General features: G+C 54.7%; 1 protein-coding gene across 4 annotated transcripts in view; it reads left to right on the top strand.

Annotated features, from left to right (window-relative positions):
• The window catches only part of DPYSL5 (dihydropyrimidinase like 5), a 48,069-nt gene that overhangs the window by 9,171 nt on the left and 14,962 nt on the right, over window positions 1-23,936 (top strand). For all 4 annotated transcript variants that reach the window (XM_072985707.2, XM_072985712.2, XM_072985703.2 and 1 more), the window contains exon 2: window positions 8,941-9,205. In XM_072985707.2, coding sequence (XP_072841808.1) covers window positions 8,941-9,205 — 265 coding nt within the window. The remainder of the gene's footprint in view (window positions 1-8,940; window positions 9,206-23,936) is intronic.

Below are 23,936 nucleotides of genomic sequence, written 5' to 3'. Positions count from 1 at the left end.
AATGCTGGAAGAATCTGGGCCTTTAGACAAGCCAGTACTGTGGGACAGAGGTGAGTGGGATGATGCTTTTTACCTGAGGGTCTTTTCCGCCCCCCACCCCCAGATTCTGGACTATGAAGAGGAGTTCAGGGCCACCTGCAGCCTCCAAACCCTGTGGAGGGAAGTGTCAGCCATTGCTCCTTTTGCAATTTGGAATATAAGTCTCAGGAAATTCTGGTTTCTTGATTGAACGGTCTCTATCCTGCCTCTCAGCTGAAGGCTCGTGAGAAGATCGCGGACCCATAAATGAGCTCATCTAATTTATTCAGCTTTTCCTTTGCTGAGTCTTCTGAAAAGAGAGGTGCGTTTTTGTCAGCACCGGAGACAAAGGGCGCCTTGACTCCTGCTCAGCCCCTCCCCCCTCGCCCGCGGTTCCCTGGGCAGAGCGGGGACGGGGGGGGGGCGCACACTTGGCTCCCTTGCCCTTCTCTAAAGGAGAAAGATTCTGGCGGACACCCCTTCCCCCCCCCCCCGGCCGCCCACAAAAGGGCCTCCCGGGCACCTGCTTTTCTTGGTCGTTTATCCATTCACTGACTTTGAACCAGGGTGTGTGTTTGCAGGATTGATTCTCAGCAAGGAGGCGGCCCACAAAAGGCAGTTAAAATGCCCCGGGAGCCGGCGGGTGGACGGTCCGGCCAGAGGTTGCCATTGGGCGGATGGACAGGTGGGAAGGTGGCTGTGGATCCTGAGCAAGGAGCTCCTTGAGGACGGGGGACACTGTTTGTGATGTGATATGTTCTTGGGCCTGGTTTGGGGGGTGGTGGAATCGTGGACTTTAAAAGAAGCCGTTTAAAAAAACGAATAAGCGAAGCCCTTGGGATGCGGACTTCACCGCAGGATGCAATAGATTTCTCGGACTGGAGACGGCGGCTGATGTGGCAGTCCTGAGACGAAGGGGAAGGGCGGCATGAAGAGGTGGTCCTGTCGGCCTGTCCGGGATCTCCTCCCCAGTCCTCGTCAAGAGGGGGGACCCTTTGGGTTCCCAGATGATGGGAGACACACCTGGTGCCTGGAGGCTTGGTGCCCAGCTCCTTTCTAAATTAGTCTTCAAAGGATGAGACCCAGGTGGCTGGCTCCAGAGGAGGATCACGGAGAGCTCAAGAGGAAGACCTTTGTGACAGTCAGAGCAGACTCAGCAACAGAAGGGGTGGCCTTGGAAAGCGCGGGGTGTATGTGTGTCCCTTTCCGGGGTGCTTTTTGGAAAGGTTGGAGGTCTGCCTATCGGAGGGAGGCGTTAGCTGCGGTTCCCCTGCTGCTTCAACAGTGTGTGTGTGTGTGTGTGTGTGTGTGTGTGTGTGTGTGTGTGTGTCTCAGACTGGATGGTGACACATCCTGTCCCTTCCGCGTCTCTGAGCCAATCTGCTTCCCTTGCTTTGTGCACGGTTTTCTGCAGTCCCACCCTGTGGCCCGGGGCGTCCTTGTGTTCCAGCAGCCGGGCGTGTTGCCACCTCCCCTCCCCTCCCCTCGTGGCGAAGGTGCTCCAGTCCTGGGATCCCTTTTGCTTTCCCCTTTCTGCTCCCTTTCCCGTCGGGGGCCATGGGAGGCAGGGCTTTGCAGGCAGAGGGCCCTGGGTTCGCTCTCTGCCATGGCTTGTCGGAAAGATCAGGGGTGGGAAAGGCCTCTTTCCCCTCCCAGCAACGGTGATGGTGGGCGATCCTGGTCTGGCTGGAAGGAGCCCAGGGCAGCGGGCAAGCCATTCCTACCCCTTGCTTGGCCAAGGCAGCCCCTCCTCACTCTGACGGGTGTCGGTTCCCTGGTGGCTGGTGGCTGGCGTGGCCCCTCCAAGGAGCCTTGACCTCCGTTGTTCCTCTGTTCAGCTGCCTTAGCCGGAGGGAGACGGGGTCGGTTCCTCCGAAGCCCCGGGGGTGGTGGGGAATGGAGCGGGCCCCATCCAAGATTCAAGAGTGGCATGATGCCGGGCAGGCGGGCGGGCAGGAAGGTGGGCCGTCTAGATGGACTAGACAGATGAGTGACACACAGGTGGGTGAGATTTCTGATAGGTGGAGGCAGAGGGTGACCTGGGGTGGGCACAGTAACACAGCGCCTGACCGGCCTTCCTGCAACAGCGTTATCTGCCTAGAGAAAGGGGTCCTCTCGGTTTCCTTTAATCGGCCATGGCTGCCTCATCAGAAGTGCTTTGTTACCCATCAGGGTCCAAAGCCATGGCTCGGAGCCTTCTCTCTCAGCGCATTCAGCTCTCTCCTGCCCTCGGTGCGCCGAGTGGCTCCGTGGCTCTTTCTTCCTGCAGTGGGACAGGCGGGTGGTGAGCTGGCTTGAGAGTACGTGGGAGCAAAGGGGGCACCAGGGACCCAGGTGTTCCTGTGGGGCTGGGTAAGATGCAAGGCTGCTCTTTCAATAGCCTGGGTGCCACAGACTGACTGACAGACAGACAGAGAGAGAAGGACCTGCAGCAAGAGGCGGTCAATCCCCCTCCTCTTGGAGGGCGGAGAGGCCTTGAGGACCTCGGGCGATCGGCTTTGCTGTCGTCGGTGGACCTCTGGCCTGGCTGATGTGCATGAAGGGGGTCTGGTGGGGTCGAAATGTGTTTGGTGGGGGCAATGCGGAGGGGCCAAAGGAGAACACGGCCAGGGTACGGGGGCAGCCGGCCAGCATCCCCGGTGGGAACATTGTGGCTGCCTGACGGGCCTTGGCTTCCAGGATGGGCTGCCTGCATCCCGCCAGGCCCCCTCCTCTCAAGCAAGGCCTGACCCCTTCCGTGGGGCACCACAGCCATTGCACCAGCAGGCTGTGCCAAAGGCCCTGGGGCGGGGGGGGGGCTTTGAAGCCGTGCCCCTAATCACGCCTGCTGCCCCCCCCGTTCCATTCCAGAGGTGACATCCTAAAAGGGGCCACCGCACCCTGCAGCTGTTTATTTTGGAAATGTAGGGCTCCAGAAACGAGGCCACTGAGCGATCCCGTTGCCTGCGCGGCTCCTTGCCAGTGTCTCTGATGGCGCTTGTCTTCGGCAGCCTGTCACCACTCCTTGCGAGGACTTCAAAACGCAGAGCGGTGTAAAAATTGACAACTCCACCAAGATGTCATCGCTTGGAATCTGCTCGGCATCCCTTTGTGCTTCGGAGGCTTTCATCAACCGCTCCTGTCACGAGGAGGGGACCTGCCTTCCCTCCCTGCCCTGCTTTCCTGGGAAGCGCTGCCTGGGGCTTGGGGAGCCGGGTGCGAGGAGGAGCGGCACAAAAGGGAGCCGGGATGGCTGCCCGTTGGGAAGCCGCCAAGGCATCGCCCCGCCACCACTTGCGCCCGGCCGGCCGGGAGAAGCACCCATTCTCCCTCGCTGCCGGCAAATGCTCGCCCCTTGCCAGGAAATGGGGCTTCTTCGGCCCCAATTCTGCCCAATTTCCTGGGGGTCATCCGTGGCTGATAGGAGTGGGATACAGATGTCTTGGACCCCCATATTGAGCGGGCGGGGTGGGGGGTCTCTTCTGCCACAGAGGAGCCGTCTCCCTTGAGTAGAAGGCTTCAGAGTCACACAGAGGTCCGTGCTGTGGGGGCAATCGGGGCTGCTGTGCCTCCTCGGAGGAAGGCGATGCACAGCTCTGTGTCCACGGGGGTCGTGCCGCCACGTTAGCGGCAGCCACAAGCACAGAAAGGAACCGCTGTCTTTATCCCGGATTTATCAGCCTGTCGTTCTGAGAGCAGTGGCTCTGATCCGGGTGACCAGAGGCCGACCCCGGGGAGAGAAGCCCTTGCCCCCCTCCCTCATCAAGACACATTTCCCCTCCCTTGGAAGCGGGGGGGGGGAGGATCCCTATGCTCTCTTCTGGTCCTCCCTGCCCCTTTCCATGTCGGGAAGATGGGGAGGGAGGAGGGAGGGAGGGACCGCTCACCTGTACGGTGCCCCCCGTCCCCCCCAGGACTGTGCCCACGTGGAGCTGGGGGCCTGCTTGTTTCCTTTGGACACAGAGTGTCGGGCACCGTCCTCGATATCGGGCCCCTCCCGAGACGCGAGGGGCTTTCTGTCTTCACCCAGACTCAAAGAACGGCCGGCTGGCACAGGAACCGAGCCACGGCGTGGTGGGCAGAAGCCGAGTGCCCATTGCCTTGGGGGGGGGGCATCTGTCCTGGCGGGAGGGGGCAGGGAGGGAGGGAGGGAGGGAAGGAGGGGCTGTCGGTGGAAACCTCGGGGGGGGGGCTGGAGCTGGAACAACAGAGACAGGACAAAGACGGTGGCTGTGTGCGTGCACACATACACTCAGCCCCGAGACAAAGGCCTTTCTGTACCGTGGGGCCTGTCACCCTCGGGGTGCGCTTTCTCTTTCTTCGGCCAAACAATGGCCGGCCTTTACACTCCCTGGCCCCACTCAGGGCCCCCTGTGGGGCCATGGGTTCGGGGTTCGAAACAGTGAAAAAATGCCTGGGTGTGGGGCAAGGGAGGTGATGTGAGACGGAGCGTGGTGGGAAAACAGCGATGTGAGCTGAGGGGCAGAAGGCAAGGGAAGGGCTGCCGACGGAAGGGGTGCTCTTGGGGGCAATTCTGTTTTTTTAAAAAATATATATTTTTAAGACTGATTTGTATAACCAGCCTAGCGGTCACGATGCTCTAGGCCGTTTACAAATTAAAAACTCTAAACCCCACGCAACCTCATATAACAATACAACCAATATCACGGTTGTATCTAAAATTCATACCCCCACCCGTTAAAAAGCAAGCAGAAGAAAAAAAAAAAACACATGTACACATCAATATTTACAGCATCTGGGAATAAGTTCCTGAAGGCAGTTTTGTGTAGTTGGGTCTCCACTCATTTCCTGAATGTCAGGAGGGACATCCCGTTTTGGAGCTTGTTGCACAGACTGGGGGGGGGGGGCACCACCAAGAAGGTCCGGTTCCTTGTTGCTGCCTTTTAGTGTGGCTTCTTGAGAGGAGTGTGTGAAATGGGTAGCTGTTTTCTGAGAGAAAGATTTTCTGATTTTCCTAAACCATAAAAGACTTTATAAACCAGCACCTTGAACTGAGCGTGGAAACTCAGTGGGGGGGGGGCAATGAAGATGCGCCAAGCCCGGGAACATACGTGTATCAAATGTACTCGCCTCAGTCCTCCGTCTGGCAGTCGCATTTTGGACCTGCGGAGGTCCCTGTACTGTTTCCAAGGGCAGCCCGGCAAAGAGAGCATTGCAGCAGTCTATTTTTGAGATTACCAATGTGTGAACTACTGTTACCAGGCATTTCTTATTGGGATATTGGGACCACTGGGCAGTCAGCCGAAGGAGATAAAAGGCACTCTTGGCCACAGTCGATATTTGACCTCCATAGAGAGTGCCAGGTCCGTGAGTTCTCCCGTGAGTCCTTCGGGGGGGGGGAGAAGTGTAGCCCCATCGAGGCCAGGTAGATTCCCTTCCTCCGACTGGTCCCACAGTCTTCCTAGCGGCAGGATCCCCCTCTTGCCTGGATTATGTTTCAGCATCTTGGCCCTTCACCGGCCCCTTCCCAGCACTTGGCCAGTCATGGAGCAGATGGTGTGCCCAGTCTGTTCTGCTTAGCATTTACTGGGGGCCTGGCAAAAGGGGTTAAATTGTTATGCACACAGTGCTCTAAACGGGATGGTCCTTCCTCCCTCTGAGGGTGTCTCCCAGTCACCTGCGGAGAGGCAGACGTGGGGCAGAGGGAGGGTAGCCTCTAAGGCCTCTCCTTCCCACCAGAGAGATGCTAAGAACCACAGTGGTGGATACTGGCAGCGGGGCGGCGGGGGGGGGGGAAATCACAGTGTCCCCTTGGTTTTCAGCCTCTCATATTTTGAGCTGCACCAGGGCCTCTTATGTCCTTGGTGTGTTTCTTAGACGTGGCGGGGACCCCCTTCTGATCCCAGGCCTGATGAATTGTCTGCATAGCCATGGGCCCGGTGGAGGAGGGCGACCCTCCAGAACCGGAGGCAGGACCGGCTGGGTTGGCCCAGGTGCCCGTGGGGTTTCATGGGTCTCCATCATAGCACAGCTGCTGAGGCCTTCCTTGCATTTTCATTCATTGCATTTATTTAATATTTCAACTTCTATACCATCCCATTGCAGACATTATCTGGGCAGTTCATAACACACATCGTCATTACAATCAAACAGTGAAAAAATTACAATATACACTAAATGCAATAAAAAAACCCTGTCAGTAGTAGCTAAATCTGCATTTAAATAGAATTAAAAAATATTTGAACATCAGGACAATGGTTGAAGATTAATAAAAGGCAGTTTTTATTTTTATTTCCTAAAAACAGAGAAGGGAGGGGTGGCTATGTTTGCTGGGATGATGATCTTCAGAACAGCTGTGATGGGGACTGGGAGCAAAGGCCGCCTGTGTCCGGTCTCCTCTTCACCAGCCCGTTGCCAAAGGGAAGCCTGCCAGGAGAACCGGAGAGCAATGGGCTTCTCCCACTCCTGCTCCCAGCCCCCAGCCTCACTTTGTGGCCAGAGGAACCTAAGAAGAACCTTCCTGGATCAGGCCGAGGGGCCCCTCTTAGTCCAGCTTCCTGGATCTCACCGTGGCCCCACCAGATGCCTCTGTGAGAAGACGAGATCCCTGTCTCCTGATAACCCTTCCCCTGCATCTGGCATTTGGACATACCTTCCTGGTGGCAAGGAGTTCCACAGACTAACAACATGCTGGGGAAAGCAATATTTTCTTTTGTCTGTTCTCACTCTCCCAGCACTCAGCTGGAATGGATGTCCCCTGGTTCTGGTATTCTGGTATCTGTCATGCAGTCCTTTATTCTGAAGGGAAGGGGAAGGCCAGTCTCCCGTCTCTCCCCCCCCCCCGCTCAGGAATCTTTGCAAGCTGCTCTTCTACCAAGTCAAAACTTTGCTCCATCTTGTCTCATAGGCTCAACTAGAACTAGGTCTTCAGTTTGCTCTTATTAAAAAAACGGGAGGGGAGACTCCTGGTGTTCTATTGACACGCTCCTCCTCCTGTCTGGGAAGGGACCCCCTCCTTGTCTGGCTGGGGGCCCAATTTTAGGCCCACATAACTCTTGGGGGGGGGGGTTGCTCACACTCTTCACAGCACAAGGCTTCCTCCAGCCACTTTCCTCAAGCACGGGTCCTCCGGCCGAGCCCCCCCCCCCAAAAAAAAGCTGGATCCGACCTCTGGAGCCTTCTTGGGATTTGTGCAGAGGTTGCCTTTCCGAAGGGTCCAGAGTAAGGCTGCGGGGCTCGTTTTTGCTCATGGCATGGTGGCCGCGCCGCCACCCAAGGGACACTCTGAATGCTGCAAATGGAGCTGGAGAAAGCGACCCTGGGGGCTTGCACCCGAGGCCGAGCTTTGGCCCAGAGGCGCAGTGGCAGGCAGAGCCTCCACGTGGCCCCTCAACTAGTGTCGAGCTCAGCTTCCAGAGTGTTGCTTTGTGTGTCCTTGTTCATCTGTTTACGCATATGGGGAGAATTGCACTGGAAAAGAGTGCCTTGCGATTCCTAAGACGGAGCATCAGTGTCTCAAAAGCAGGTCATGTCAGACTGATCTTCTCTCTCTCTCTTTTTTTATTGCATCACAAGCTCAGTGGATAAGGGGGATGTGCCTTGATTTCAGGAAGGCATTTGCCAAGGTCCCCCGGAATATGCTTGTGGCCAAGCTGGTGATATTTGGGCTGGCTAGACAATGGTCTTGTCCGATAGATTTAACCACCCGGTTGAGAGTCTGTGCCCCCAAAACTGCTCCCCAACAATTCCTGGAGGTCATCCGGGAGAGACAGGTGAGGGGATCCTGGCAAAAGCCTTAGGCTTTGTGTTCTTCGACATTTTTATACTAAATGACTTGGAGGAGGGGGTGGAGGGGGTGCTCCCCCCTTATGCAAATGACACCCAAACGTGGAGGGGTAGCTGGACACTTCAGAAGACAGACTCAGAACTCAAGAGGGCCTTGACGGATGGGGGGGGCAGGCCGGGGGGGGGGGAATGGGCCAGAGGAAGCAACATGAGTTTCAAGAAGGAAAAGATAATCAAAGTCCTGCACTTTGTGGGGAAGAACGAGATGTACGAATGCAGGATGGGAGATGGCTGCCCCAGCGGTAGTGCCTAGGCTTGGTGTTTCAGTAAACTGCAGGATAAACCAGAGTGAACGGTGCGACATAGCAGAAAGAAATTGAGGGGGGGGGCAGTGTTTGCGTTTACCCAAATCGCCGCTGCTGTGTGGGGCGGCTTGAACAGCAGTGCAGGGTCCAAACTGAAGGAAGCGGCTGGTACTGCTGTCCTGTGCTTGGTTCAGGCCTCATCTGGAATTGGTTCTGGGCACCACCATTTAAGAAGGATATTGAGAAGGTGAAATGTGCCCAGAGGAGGATGACCAAGATGGTTAAGGGGTCTGGAAAGAACAGAGGAGAAAGCTCAGGGGAGCGGAGTGGGGACCAGCTCCCCCATTTCTAAGTCCACGGGGGGGCTGCTTTCACCTGAAGACAGAAGGGGCTCCTTTTCTCTGGCCCCAGAAGAAGGCAGGACTCAAAAGTCAGGGGTCCAAATGACAATCTCCCTTTGGGGGGGGGGTGTTTCCAGAAAACTGAAATTGTGCCAAGCATGTGCACACATGCACACACACAAAACCAACCTCAGGACTATGACCCTCTTGGATGTTCCCTGAGCCCCGGAAGGTTTTCACAGGGCGGCCTTTGCGAGGGGGGGGAGGGGTGTTCCTAAATCAGGGGGGCTCCTTTTGCTCAGTTCTTAGGTCTGGCCTCTGGTTCAGCAAGGTGGGCTGCCTGGCCTCCAAGCAGAAAGAGCCGTTGGCCACCCCTGCAATAGAGCCCCCAAAAGCCTTTGAAGCTCCTCTCTTTCTCTCTCTCTCTCTCTCTCTCTCTCTCTCTCTCTCTCTCTCTCTCTCTGTGTGTGTGTGTGTGTGTGTAAAAGTAAGAATGAAAGAGCAAGTGAGCAGATCTCCAAGACCCCACTGACCCCTGTGTCCTTTTGCAGAGACATGCTTGCCAACGCGGCCACGATGCGGATCCTGATCAAGGGGGGGAAGGTGGTGAATGACGACTGCACCCTGGAAGCGGACGTCTACATTGAGAATGGGATCATCCAGCAGGTGGGCCGTGAGCTCATGATCCCCGGTGGAGCCAAGGTCATTGATGCCACGGGCAAGCTGGTCATCCCGGGGGGCATTGACACCAGCACCCACTTCCACCAGACCTTCATGAATGCTACCTGCGTGGATGACTTCTATCATGGCACCAAGGTACTTCCCTTCTCTGCTGGCGGGTGGGGGTGGGGAAAGAAAGAAAGAAAAGGTACCCAGAAAGGTAACCTGGTCAAGGACATGGCTTTCAAGAGACTGGGCTGGAGAGAGGAGGGCTTTAGACCAGGTTCCCTTTCTTTTCCCCCAAAGGTAAGGAGACAATTGCAAAAGTTCCTAAGAGGTGGTCTAAGAGGGACTATCTCTAAAACAGGCCAAGGGGGATGTTCCCCAAACTCTCCCAGCCAGCCTGACCACCAGGCCCTGCTGACTGGTGAGTTCTAGGAAAGCTAACTTTGTATTTGCGAAGCCTTTCACGGCCGGGATCTAATGGTTGTTGTGGGTTTTTTGGGCTCTTGGGCTCTTTGTTCTGAAGGTTGTTCTTGGTAACGTTTCGCCCGTCTCTCTGTGGCCATGGGCATCTTCAGAGGACAGCACTCTGTGCTCTGGGGGCACGGAGTGGAAGGGAAAAGAGTGCTGTCCTCTGAAGACGAAGATACATTAGGAAGAACAACCTTCAGAACACGGCCAAAGAGCCCGAAAAACCCACAACAACCCAAGCTGACTTTCCTCGTCTCTCCATCGCATGAGGAGCCAGTGGCTTCTCCTTGATCTCAAGGACCAAGAAGGGGCGCCAGCAGGGAAACCCTCGTGGCCTCCTGTGGCCTGGAGGAGGGGAACCTTGTAGCTTCAGCTCGTGTGCCGCGGCCTTTTCCAGCGCTCCAAGTGGATCAGGTGGCGTGTCGGACGGCCTTCTCTGAGTTGGCAAAGGTGATGGTAGCCACGTTTTTCCTCTGCCACCCGGCATCGGCAGATTTCCTGGCATGGTGGGTGGCAAGAAGGTGGACCAATCTGACAGCCCATTGCAAACTGTGGGTGGCACCCTCGGCTGGCGGAATTTCTTCCGGACGGGGACTTGTAAGTGGTAGCTGATGCAGTCCTGCTCGATGTGACGTCTCCCCCCCCCCGCCCACCAGGTGACAGGAGCGGTGCGTGCTTCTTTATAGCAAGACAAGGATCCAACACGCTGGAGGGAAGCCGCCGTTCTGCCCTTGACAGGAAAACTTCTTCTCGGATCCATCCCACAGAGGACGGTTTCCAGCCAGTCTCTAGCATCCTATTCTGGATTGGTGGCGGTGGGGGGAGTCTGGGGGGAGCAGGTGCGTCCCTCTGCCTTGCGGGTGCTCTTGAGCGAGATGAAGGAGTGATCCATTCTCGTTGGGCTTCAGGCGTGCTTATGTTTACAGGATGAGGAAGGTGTTGGACCCCGTGGAGCTCGTGGGGGGGGGAATGTGTCCCCATTGGCTTCTCTGGACCTCTCAACGCCTGGGCATGACATTGATAATGGAGGCCGTTGACTGTCTGGAGGAAGGGGGCTGGCTTGCTTCCGTACGCATGCCCCCCCGATGGAACACTGAGCACTGCCGTTGGAAATACTACTGTGCACATGCAGAAATATCACAGTAGTATGTCAATGCGCGTGCGTGCGCACGTCCTGCAACACCCACATCCTCATGCATGTGAGGTGTGCTGTCCCACGCTGACCCCACCCCCGCTGTGGATTATCTATCTAGGGCCTTTGCGTGGGGCATTCGGCACTTTGCCTAATCTCCGGTTCCTGTTGGCCTCCGGCTTGCAGAGAATGGTCAATATAGGAAGACGAACGTGCACAAATGGGGTTGGGGGGGGGCTTTCTCTTTCTGTGGTGATGGGAAGGCGGTGGGGAGAGCCATGGGTGGGGCGTAGGGGGGCAGAGGCCATGACTGTAGAGGGCGAGGTCTTGGCCCTTCTGTAGAAAAGGGGCCCACCAGCCACGGCAGGCCTGGCCTCCGAGGTTCAGCCCAGACGCCTCCTCCTTGGACCAGGGGCGGGGCTGAGCCCTTGGGGCGGGGATCCCTCTCCGGCTGGGCCCGCGAAGGATCCGGGGACTCCCCGGGGCTGCCCCAGCCCCACCTTCGAGGAAGACGCGGACCCTTTCAGGTGCCCTGGCAGAGTTCCCAGGCCGGTCGCTCTCTTCGGAGACCCGGGCTTTGGCTCTCCCTCTCTCTCTCTCTCTCTCTCCAGCCCGCATCAGCTTGAACGCAGCCCACCATCCTGCTCACTCAGAGGAAGCCATCACAAGACGAGGCCCTTTGTTTTCCCTTCTCCCTGAATCGGGACCCTCCTGCTTCTTCCAAGGGAGGCCATGGACATCCCGGGTTCCCCCCTCAGCCCATCTGTGGTTTTCCATTCCTCTCTTTGGGGCTCTGGCCTTTCGTTTGCTGGGGGGAGTCCCAGGAAGGGAGGGGCCCTCCTGGCCTGAGGCTCCTCGGGCTGGCTTTCCTCTGCTGCCTGGCTGAGATCCCACTTCCAGGAGCAGTCGTGCCTCAGCGTCTGCAGAAAGGGGACCCCTCCCACCTCCCTTTGCTTGCTTGCTTGCTTGCTTGCTGCCGATTCCTCCAATCCCAGCTCTGCCCCCCCCTTTTGGCCCAACTCCATGTTTGATGGTGGCACCTGCCTTGGGAAGCCAGAAAAGCAGCTCGTGTCCGGTGGGAGTTGTGCGCCCCTTTATCTCTCGGGTCACAGGGTTCTGTGCCACTGCGCCTCATGGGTGAAAGGGACCGAATCGTGGAGCAAAATTGAGGCAGCAGACCGAGGAGGCTGTTATGCTGAGTTTGGGACAGGCATTGCTTGCTGCTGCCCCCCCACCTGGGGCTTTAGGGGTCTCTCGGCTGAGCAATTGTGAGACCCACACCCCATCCGCCAGCACTCCTGTGCCTCACCGGGCACCCAGTCTCTCCGCACAGGCTGGGTTTTGCACATAGAACCCCTTCCTTCTCCCGCCCGGCGCCCAAGGCCCCGATTTCCCCCCCTCCTCCTGGGATGCCAATCAGTCCGAGGTGCCTGGCACACAGGTGGCAGGAAAGAAGGCGAGAAAGAGGTGGTTGCAAAGGGAGGCAGCAGGAGGCAGTGGCTCTGGTGGCAGGATCTGCTTCTGGGTGATGCCCAGATTCCAGTGGGAATGCAGGTTTCCTTTAGGAGGTGGTGGTGGTGGTGGTGGGGAGCCTGGCCAGGGCAGCACCTGGAATGTTCAACCGGGAGCCGTGTTGCCTCCACCGTGGTCTTGCGTAAGATCGCTCGGGCATCCTTCAACCCTCGGGATGATGGGCGGTCTGTCCGGGGCACTTCTGCCCACTGAACTGACTGTCTTTGAGGCCACCCATCAGGAGGAAGGGGGTGAATGTGCTCAAGGTGCTTGTAGCCGTTTGGCCCACAGGTGAAGCCGGGGTGCTCTTTGGGGTTCCACACAGGCTGTTCGCCTGGAAACATAGGCTCTCGCCCTGCAGGAGCATAATTGTGGTGGGAGAAAGCCTTCCCTCCCCCTCCCCCCTCCCCGCACACTCCTCTTCTCGGGGTGAATAGGGGCTATTTGGAGGGAAGGCTTTTGCCCGTGGGGGTGTACGATCTTGCTCCCCTCACTGCATGGGGGGGGCACACCTCATGCCAGCATGGAGAACCCTCTGGCAGTTGTCGGTGAGTCTCTTGAGCATAGAAAGGAGGTGATGGGCCACTGACCCCCCCCACCTCCTACCCCCCCCCCACTCTCTTCCTTCAGGAATCCTCTGTTGGGGAGGATGACCTGAGGGTGGGAACGCTGGGAGTTTTGTCCAAAGAGTGTTTTTTTTAAGGGGGAGGGGGTTGTTTGAAGAGGGGGGGGTGAGTTGCTCTGCTTCAGCCTTTGTGACCAAAATGAGGAGGAAGAAGGGCCGTCTTAAAGCACCTCCCAGGTTTATTCTGGCCTGGCCGTGAGAGGAACTTCTCCAGATGCAGGTGGACGGAGGGGCTTCGCCACCCAGGACGCGGCCGGTCCGTGGGATTCCCTGCCACGGGAGGTGGCGTTGGTTGCCCCCTTGGTCCACTTCAGAGGGAGTTTGTTGGATCCGAGGAGGAGGCCGCGGCTGCGAGTCCGGAGGGCTTGGGCTCCTTCAGGGCCACCAGCCACGTCTCTCTCTTGGTGCCACTGGCTGGAGAGCTTCGGTCGGTGTGGGGGGGAGGGAGGGAGGGATAGGGCTGGCCCCGTCCAGGGGAAGGTGGGGCAGAGAGGCCTTGGGGGGCTTGGCCGCTTCCTGACCCTTTGGATCCCTCCCCTCCCCTCCCCTCCCCTTCTGCTGTGACCCACCCTGCCTGGCTCCCCAGCTGACATGGGCCCGCTCCACCCATCCCAGGAGCCACGTCAGCCCACCGACACCCCCCCCACCGCCTGCTTTGGGGCTCCTTCCCTGCCCGCTCCACAAGCCTTGCCTTCTGTGTACGGGCAGCCCCCTCACCGGCCCTGCCCCCTGGCTTTGGGGGCTTCATCCAGAACAAGCTCTCTTTCTTGGGGGGGGGGAAAGGGGGCTGGAAGCCTGGCCCCTCCACTGGAGAAGCTCTGAAGCATCAGGCCTGAGGGGGAGGGCTGAGCGAGCGGCGTGACCTAGAGAGGGGGGGGGCAGGGGATGGAGTCAGATCCCCACCCCCACCCCTGGCAGCTGTCAGAGAGTCTTCCCGAAGCAAGATCCCTATTGTTTTGGGTCAGGAGGTGGCAGCTGTTGCGGCCACGTGTGGGTCAGGGCCTGCAATGCAGAGCTGGTATCCTGGGGGGGGGGGCAGAGAGAGAGGAGGAGAAGAATCTGCCTCCTGTGATTGCCCCCCACCCCCACCCTCTTAGTCTGGGAGAGGCAAACCTTCCTCTTCATCACTGGGAGAGCCGGCCTGGCATTTATCCTAGAAAAAAGGGGTCAGTTCCAGAATGAAACCAGACCGCCAACATTTATCAGAGTATCAAGGTGTACATTCACCGTTGCAGTGATTCCAGGTAACTTCAGCCTATCTATTGCTTCAAGCTTTATTCATCTGCATTGTTTCTATCTTCCAAAAGCACAAAAATCCTTCAAAGTTGTTGAGAACATACTAAAGTTGGTTATTGTGGGTTTTTCGGGCTCCTTGTCCATGTTCTGAAGGTTGTTCTTCCTAATGTTTCGCCAGTCTCTGTGGCCATGGGCATCTTCAGAGGACAGCACTCTGTCCAGAACACAGAGTGTGTCCTCCAGAGCACAGAGTGCTGTCCTCTGAAGATGCCCATGGCCACAGAGACTGGCGAAACGTTGGGAAGAACAACCTTCAGAACATGGACAAAGAGCCTGAAAAACCCACAACAACCATTAGATCCTGGCCATGAAAGCCTTCGTGAAAACATGCTAAAGTCTTACAGTTTTGAGAAAACCTGTAGGCACCAGTGCTGAAGCAGAAATCCTTCTTGCAGCTTGTGAAAAGCTGCAGGTGAGATTGCCATCCAAAATTCTTACAGCTATGAGATGCTGCAAATGAAAGTACATTCAGAAACAAATTTTAATCTATAAACAGAACTTAAGTCATGCTATGATCATGTTTCAAAATTCTAAGAACACAGGAGCCTGTAGAGAGAAGCAGAGAACACATCATTAAACAGTAGAAAGCATTAGAGCCTTTAAGCAACCTGTAGCTTTTAAGGATATTACTGGGCACAAAGGAAAAATATTGTAAGAAGTGCTCACCCAGCTGGGCCCATTTGCATCTATGGAGGAAAATCCATGTTGTCCTTGTCTGTTCTAAGGTGTTGTTGCAAGGGCTTGCTGCTACATGTTACTGATTTTTGAGGTATGCTCAGTATCTGCATACTTGGTATCCAGTGTGCATGTTGCACGTCATCTTCTCCCCCCTTACCAGGTTTTCCTCTTTATTGAACAGGCACACACAGATAAGGTTGTGTGTGTGTGTGATATTGTTCTCAGAGTGTATGTCTGAGAACAAAAATGTCAAAAATAGAATAATAGGCACTTAGCTAAAGTATTTCAAATTTCCATGAAAGCAATTTAAACATATTAACTAAGTCAAATAACTCTCAGGGAAGTCACATTAACAATTTTCTTAGGCATCCTTCAGTCTCGAGAGACTATGGTAACATGCTCTGTATCAAGGACTTGGAACAGCGTCTAATGTGGCTGAAAAGGCCAATTCGAGAGTGACAATCCCTTCCACACTGAAGACAAATACAGTACAATCTGTCCCCTGTCCAGCTCCCTCATTTTGCTGCTTCTGGGATTGCCTCTTTGCCTCGGCCTGCTGGACAAGGGTCTCTTCAAATTGGGAGAGGCTGTGATGCACCGCCTGCCTCCAGGCTGAACGGTCAGATGTCAAGGTTTCCCATCTGTTGAGGTCCTTTCCTAAGGCCTTCAGATCCCGCTTGCAGATCTCCTTGTATCGCAGATGTGGTCTCCCTCTGGGGCGATTTACCAGCACTAATTCTCCATACAGGAGATCTTTTGGAATCCGACCATCAGCTATTCTCACAACATGCCCAAGCCAACATAGACATTGCTGTTTCAGTAATGTATACTTGCTAAAAATTCCAGCTCGTTCTAGGACTACTCTGTTTGGAAGTTTGTCCTACCAGGTGATACCAAAAATGAGTCAGAGACAACGCATATGGAACGTGTTCAGCTTCCTCTCCTGCTGTGTACAAACGGTCCAGGACTCACTGCAGTACAGGAGTGTGCTCAGGACACAGGCTCTATAGACCTGGATCTTGGTATGTGTCGTCAGCTTCTTATTCAGCCATACTCTCTTTGTGAGTCTTGAGAACATGGTAGCTGCTTTCCCGATGCGTTTATCCAGCTCGACATCTAGAGAGAGAGTGTCAGAGATTGTTGAGCCAAGGTACACAAAGTCACAAACAACCTCCAATTCTTGTGCGGAGATGGTAATAGAGGGAGGTGAGTCCACGCCCTGGCCCATGACTTGTGTTTTCTTCATGCTGATTGTTAGTCCAAAGTCTTGGCAGGCCTTGCTGAAACAATTCATGAGTTATTGGAGGTCTTCAGCAGAGTGGGCAACAATGGCTGCATCATCGGTGAAGAGGAGGTCCCGTATGCATTTCAGTTGGACTTTGGTCTTTGCTCTCAGTCTAGAGAGATTAAAGAGCTTTCCATCTGATCTAGTCCGGAGATAGACACCTTCTGTTGCAGTTCCAAAGGAATGCTTCAGCATGACAACAAAAAAGATCCCAAACAGGGTCGGCGCGAGGACACAGCCCTATTTCACTGTGCTTCAGATGTCAAAGGGATCTGATGTTGAGCCATCAAAAACTGTGCCCTTCATTCGCTCATGAAAGGACCTGATGATGCTAACCAGATCAAATGCTTTTGTAAGGTCTATGAAGGCCACTAAGAGTGGCTGTTGTTGTTCCCTACATTTCTCCTGCAGCTGTCGGAGTGAGAATACCATGTCAGTGGTGGATCTATTAGCTCGAAATCCGCACCGTGATTCTGGATAGACTGTCTGCAAGCACCTGGAGTCTCTTCAGCACAACATGAGCCAGCAGCTTCCCTACAACGCTGAGAAGAGAGATGCCACGGTAGTTATTGCAGTCGCCCCTGTCACCTTTTTTCTTGTACAATGTGACAATGTTTGCATCCTTCATGTCCTGTGGTACTCCACCTTCCCTACAGCAGAGACAAAAGACTTCATACAGTTCGGTGGTAATGATCTCTTTACAGCACTTCAGTACTTCAACGGGGATGTTATCCTTTCCAGGTGCCTTGCCGGAGGCGAGGGAATCCAAGGCCGCTTTTATTTCTACTGAAGTTGCTTCACTGTCCAACTCTTCCAAGACAGGCAGACACTCCATGTTATTCAGTGTTTCTTCAGTTACTACATTCTCTCTGGAAGTGCTCAGTCCTGGATGATCATGCCTGTAGCAGACTTCAAGGGAGCAGATTTCTTCTGCATTGGACCTAAAGCCTGCTTGATACTGCCATACATTCCTTTGATATTACCTGTGTCCGCTGCTGTCTGTATCTGAAAGCAGAGCTGAAGCCAATAATCATTGGAACATCTCCTGGCCGCCTGTTGGACTTGGCTACGAGCAGCTCGAAGAGCCTGCAAGTTGTACTCGCTAGGACGGGCTTTGTATGTAACAACAAGCAAATCAGCCTAGGTTTATAATGCTGAAGAAAGGAAAAATGTCTCACGTAGTACACTCCCAGCAGAGCCTTTTCCCTGCGGGTGCTCTTTGCCTAACCCTCATTTCGGACTATTATTCGTGCTCATTTTTCAGTCCTAATCACCACATCAGCTGTCAATGATTTTATTTTTCACTGTCTCGGTCAGTGGCTGAATTCTGTACGTGGCTCAGATGCTTTCTCTCAGAATTTCTATCGGCTTCATTGGGTTGAGGCTGGCAAGCAGCCACCAGGCCCGGTAGCACGTTCATCTTGAATGATCTGGCTTTATGCCTGCGAGGTAAGTGAGGGACTATCTCTGTAAATTAGCCACGGAATAAGTGCTGTTGTTCGCTGCCTCCGTAGAGGTCATCTGCTGGCCGGATAGAGACGTTAGAGCATTCTAAACCTTACAAGGTGGCTCTTATGATCCAGCCTCCACCCTGTGGCCTACACATCGCTTGCAGTCCTGGCACTGGGGCACCGCGGGCCCTTGTAAATGGACAGCCGCGGCCCGCGATGATCCAGGCTCAGTTCCATGATTCTGCTGGCTGTTCCGGCCCCTTCTCTGGGCAGAGCGGGTGGGAGCTCTCCAGGCCGCAGGTGCTGAAAGAGCCACCGGGCACCAGGCAAAGGCCGCTGGCCGGGTGTGAGCGCAGGAGAGGATGTTGCCAGAGGAGGACCAGGGCCGAGCGTGCGAGGGAGGGTGGTCGCTCCCTCCTTTGGCACTCTTCTTGCTGCAGGAGGGGCCGTGAGTGCTGGGGAGGGTGGTCGCCCTGGGCGGCTGCCCAGCTTTTTTGGTTCCAGAGAGGGAGAGATGCAGCAAGGATTCGGCTTCAGACGCCTGGCCTGAGGAACCGTTCTGTGAAATATACTTTGTTCGGACGCTCGCATGGAACCGTTTCTCCCCGGCTTTTTCTTTTACTGCATAGGCACACCTTGTGCCCCCCCCTGCAGAGATCTGGATCGGGGCCCTTCTCTGTGTGGTGCCTCAGTTTCTACACCAGGAAGGAAATCTAGCTCTCTAGAGGCCTGGTTGGCCGACTCCACTGCCCATCACAGAACTGGTCTCTCCTCCGCTGAGCACACGGGGGCTTCTAAGAACCCCCACGCCCAAGAGGGGCTTCCTACCCAGCAGCCTTCGGGTTCCTTTGGGGTCTGGGGATTCCTCTTTTTTGGGGGGGGGACTGTGGGGCCTTTATTGGTTGGTTTGTTTTGATGGATTGATTTTATTAGATTTACAGTAAATAGATTTTAACTCCCACAGCTAGCATAGATGGCGGGAGGGGAGAGCAAGGGGGGCGTGAGGGGAATTCAGAGAGTAAAGGACTTTTCTGCAGCCTTAACTGTTGAGCCCGCAAAGGGTCTGATGGCCCCTCAAAGCCTGGCAAGGCCAAGTCGCTCTTAGCACCAGCTTTTACGGTCTTTTGCCTCCTTCCTCCAAGACAGCATCTCAAGGTCGTTATACCTGGGGAAGTGTGTCGGAGCCCATGGGCCCTTTCATTGGCCAAGAGACCCTTCATGGGTCTCACTTCCACTGACCCCAGGCCAGGTGCCTCCCTTTGCGCGTTGGGAGTTCGGATGCTGCAGAAATCAAGCTTGTGAACATGATAATGGGGAAGGGGTTGGTTGGGTTGCAGCACCAAAAACTTGAGAGCTGCATCCCATAATATTCTGGCCAAAAGCCAGCATCTGCCAGCATCCCACTTTCTCCTGCCTCGGCAGCTGCTGGAGGGCCCCTCGCCGACCCCCATCTTTCCAGTCTGCCAGGAGTGAGGAGGGAGGGGAGGGCAAGGCAGCTCTTTCATTCCTGGGGGGGGGATTCCGAGGAGGGGCCCCTCCTGCTCCTCCTCTGCCACCCACCCACCCACCTTGTGGCAGCTTCCTTAAGAGTAAGGGTTCTTTGTCAAGCCCTGTAGTTTTGGTCAGCGTCCGGGGTGTGCATGGATGCTTTCCACAGCGGGGTCAAGGGCACCAGGACCCAGAGGGCCAAGCCCAAACTCGGACACAGGGACCAAGTAGCCACGATGGGAGCCCCGGAGCGGAAACCGGAGCACCGGGCCGGGAGCCAGGCGGCAGGAGTGGGAGCACTGAGCTGGAGCAGGAACGCCAGAGTTCAGAGCAGGAGGAGCCGGAACGGGAGCAGAGCAGCCGAAGGCCCGTGGGGCTGAGGCAGCGCCTGGGAGGGGAGAGAGGCCTTCCTGAAGTAGGCCTTCCCTCAGGGCCCCCACGGGGACCTCCTGAGAGCCCCAGCAGCTGCTGCCTTGGCAGGGCTTGATCCTGCAAACGTGGGCTCTTCCAGGGACCAAGCTGGCCCCAAACCTGCAGCTGCCAGGAGGATCCTGACTGGTTTCTTCTGTCCTGAAGGGAAACATGGGGCCTCGGGGGAGGCAAGCCTCCAAATCTGTGGGTTTACGGGACTTAATAGCCAAATGTGAAGGAAAGGCACTCTGCACATGCTTGTGTTCCTTCTGCTGAGCCTCTGCCTTGACGTTCAGAAGAAGTCCCTCTTGCCCGCGTAGGCAAAAAGCAGCTGGTGGGTAGGTCTCCTTCCACTCCCTTCCCTCCCACCTGCGTCGTGGTCGTCCCTTGTCTCCAGCCTCTGCCTCTCCACTCTCTTGACGTGGCCAGGGAGAGTCTTGTCTGCCGAATACCCCCACGGGTCTGTTTCATCCCGGCTGAGCCCCCTCCCAGCTGGGGAGAGCTGGCTTCTCCCTCCCCTACCCAGGAAGGCCTGGCCCGCAAAAGCGGCTTTGGAGATTACCGGGTGGCCTGCAAGGGTCAACTGAGGACATGCCTTTCCCTTGCTCCCTGCGAGGGAAAGGCAGCTTGCCGGGGCTTCCTGACCCGCCACCCCCCCCTCTGGAAGGGCCGTGGGGGCTCCCCCTCCCCTCCCCTCCCGCCAGCCTTCCTCACCCACACTCGCTCCCATGGTGCCAGGGGGAGGAGGGTCTGCCTCCCCAGTACAAACAGGAATAGAGGTGGTATTTCTTGCTTGCTTGTTTTATTTATAGGCTGCCTTTCTCCCAATAAGGGGACCCAAGGTGGCTCACAATATTAAAAAGAAGAAAATTAAAAACATAAATATTAAACATCCAAAACCAATAAAACAAGTTTAGTTAGCGCATTTGTCCTGTCAAGGAAATCTGCATGACGCTGTGCTTTCCAGTGACTCGCTTGCTCCTCTCCGGGCCACGTCCAGTGGAGAACACCCACCGAGGCCTCTCCGTGGCTCTCCCCTCTGGCCTGGGGACCTGAGGTGGGCAGCGGCAGGTGGGCAGCGGCGGACTCAGTTTACATGCAGTCACTTCCGTCTGTGTGACTGCGTGCCAGCGGGCCTCTGAATTAATGGAGAACCAGTAACTGCTGGTAGGATCAGGGCCCTTTCTCTTGAGGCAAGTGCTTCTGAAAAACTACCTGCCAGAGCCAGTGATTCCACAGAGGAGACCCATGAGCTCTGAGCTGCTCACGCCGGCTGCGTCCAGCCCAAGGCAGGGTCGTGGGGGGGGGGGGGAGAGGAATCTGCTGCGCTCAGGAGAGCGCTCCCGGGAGAAGCTGCCGTGCATCGTGCCACGGGTCCGTCTCCTCTAGAGTGGTCTTTTCTGATGGTCAACCGGGCGGGGGGGGGGCAATCACAGCAGCACAGGCAGTGGCACCCGGCTAGCCGGCTTTCATAACCAGTCCTTTCCTACTCAGCTTCTGTGTGTGCGTGCATAGGCCTACGAGTGTGTTCCCATCTGCCTCTCTTATCCCCGGAGGCAGCTCATGGGGCACATTTTACATCAAAAGCAGTTCATGGAAAGAGAATTGCTGCAGCCGCAGTAGAGAGAGTTACGTGACCAGACCAGCGGCCCACCCAGTCCAGGCTGGAGAACAGGCTGGACCTGAGCTGGTCCCCTCTGTGTTATTTGTTCAGCACTCGGTGAAGAGTTTTGTCTTTAGGTGATCAGGTCTGGTCCTGTCCTCTCTTCCTCGTCTGAGCTGTCAAGTGTCTCAGCGTCACTGCTCATAGTGCCTTGGAGCTGCTGCCGATTGGTGCAGGCCCCTTAAATCCAGCCCAGGCCTGAATAAGAGCACACAGATTGGTCCTTTCGGAGGCAGTCAGACCTGATGCTTGTCTGAGCCAAGGAAGATCTCTGTTTGCTTTCCTTTCCCTGTGAAAAACCCTGTTCCTACAAATGGGGAAATGACAAGGGTGTGCAGCTTCATTTTTAGTTCCACCCTTCTTTTTTTTTCTCAGCCACTAGTAGAAAGCACCAGTCTCACCAGTGAACAGAGCAGCTTTGTAAGGCATCTGCAAGAAGGGAGTGAGTGGGGGCTTTAAAAGGGCAATGAGCATGACCCCCTTTGACTTTGTCTTAAAAGGGCAATGTAGGAAGCCCGCTCTTCTCTATGCGTTTTGTCTTTTCTCCTGCTCCACCCTTTGTTGCTGGATCTGAAATTATGGTACTGTGGCCCCCAGTAGAGCCTTTAATGGTTTAATACATGTAGTAGGAAAAATCAAGGAAGGCTTGTTTCTAAGCTGTGTGTTTAGTCGTTTAGTCGTGTCCGACTCTTCGTGACCCCATGGACCAGAGCACGCCAGGCCCTCCTGTCTTCTACTGCCTCCCGGAGTTGTGTCAGGTTCATGTTGGTTGCTTCGCAGACACTGTCCAGCCATCTCATCCTCGGTCGTCCCCTTCTCCTCTTGCCATCACACTTTCCCAACATCAGGGTCTTTTCCAGGGAGTCTTTTCTTCTCATTAGATGGCCAAAGTACTGGAGCCTCAGCTTCAGGATCTGTCCTTCCAGTGAGCACTCAGGGTTGATTTCCTTTAGAACTGATAGGTTTGTTCTCCTTGCAGTCCAGGGGATTCTCAAGAGCCTCCTCCAGCACCACAATTCAAAGGCATCAATTCTTCGGCGGTCAGCTTTCTTTATGGTCCAGCTCTCACTACAATACATCACGACAGGAAAAACCATAGCTTTGACTATTCGGACTTTTGTTGGCAAGGTGATGTCTCTGCTTTTCAAGATGCTGTCCAGATTTGTCATCGCTTTCCTCCCAAGAAGAAGGCGCCTTTTAATTTCAGGGCTGCTGTCTCCATCTGCAGTGATCATGGAGCCCAGGAAGATAAAATTTGACACTGCCTCCATATCTTCCCCTTCTATTTCCCAGGAGGTGATGGGACCAGTGGCCATGATCTTAGTTTTTTTGATGTTGAGTTTCAGACCGTTTTTTGCACTCTCCTCTTTCACTCTCATTACAAGGTTCTTTAATTCCTCCTCACTTTCTGCCATCAGAGTGGTATCATCTGCATATCGGAGGTTGTTGATATTTCTTCCGGCAATCTTAATTCCGGCTTGGGTTTCTTCCAGTCCAGCCTTCCGCATGATGTATTCTGCATATAAGTTAAATAAGCTGGGGGACAATATACAGCCTTGCCGTACTCCTTTCCCAATTTTGAACCACTCAGTTGTTCCATGACCAGTTCTAACTGTTGCTTCCTGTCCCACATATAGGTTTCTCAGGAGACAGATAAAGTGGTCAGGCACTCCCATTTCTTTAAGAACTTGCCATAGTTTGCTGTGGTCCACACAGTCAAAGGCTTTCGCATAGTCAATGAAGCAGAAGTAGATATTTTTCTGGAACTCTCTGGCTTTCTCCATAATCCAGCGTAAGTTAGCAATTTGGTCTCGAGTTCCTCTGCCTCTTCGGAATCCAGCTTGTACTTCTGGGAGTTCTCGGTCCACATACTGCTGAAGCCTACCTTGCAGGATTTTGAGCATAACCTTGCTAGCGTGCGAAATGAGTGCAATTGTACGGTAGTTGGAGCATTCTTTGGCACTGCCTTTCTTTGGGATTGGGATGTAGACTGATCTTTTCCAATCCTCTGGCCACTGTTGAGTTTTCCAAACTTGCTGGCATATTGAATGTAGCACCTTAACAGCATCATCTTTCAAGATTTTAAATAGTTCAACTGGAATGCCATCACCTCCACTGGCCTTGTTGTTAGCCAGGCTTTCTAAGGCCCACTTGACTTCGCTCTCCAGGATGTCTGGCTCAAGGTCAGCCACTACATTGTCTGGGTTGTCCGGGATATCCACATCTTTCTGATATAATTCCTCTGTGTATTCTTGCCACCTCTTCTTGACGTCTTCTGCTTCTGTTAGGTCCCTCCCATTTTTGTCTTTTATCATGTTCATCTTTGCGCAAAATGTTCCTCTAATATGTCCAATTTTCCTGAACAGATCTCTGGTCTTTCCTTTTCTGTTATCTTCCTCTATTTCTTTGCATTGTTCATTTAAGAAGGCCCTCTTGTCTCTCCTTGCTATTCTTTGGAAGTCTGAATTCAAGTTTCTGTAACTTTCCCTGTCTCCCTTGCATTTTGCTTCCCTTCTCCTCTCTGCTATTTCTAAGGCCTTGTTGGACAGCCACTTTGCTTTCTTGCATTTCCTTTTCTTTGGGATGGTTTTCGTTGCTGCCTCCTGGACAATGTTACGAGCCTCTATCCAAAGTTCTTCAGGCACTCTGTCCACCAAATCTAGTTCCTTAAATCTGTTCTTTACTTCCACTGTGTATTCATAAGGGATTTGGTTTAGATTATACCTGAGTGGCCCAGTGGTTTTTCCTAATCTCTTCAGTCTAAGCTTGAATTTTGCTATGAGAAGCTGATGATCAGAACCGCAGTCAGCTCCAGGTCTTGTTTTTGCTGACTGTATAGAGCTTCTCCATCTTTGGCTGCAGAGAATATAAT

The sequence above is a fragment of the Pogona vitticeps genome, chromosome 1 (assembly GCF_051106095.1).
Source record: "Pogona vitticeps strain Pit_001003342236 chromosome 1, PviZW2.1, whole genome shotgun sequence".
NCBI classification, from domain to species: Eukaryota; Metazoa; Chordata; class Lepidosauria; order Squamata; family Agamidae; genus Pogona; species Pogona vitticeps.
This window is presented reverse-complemented; position numbering and strand designations above follow the sequence as displayed.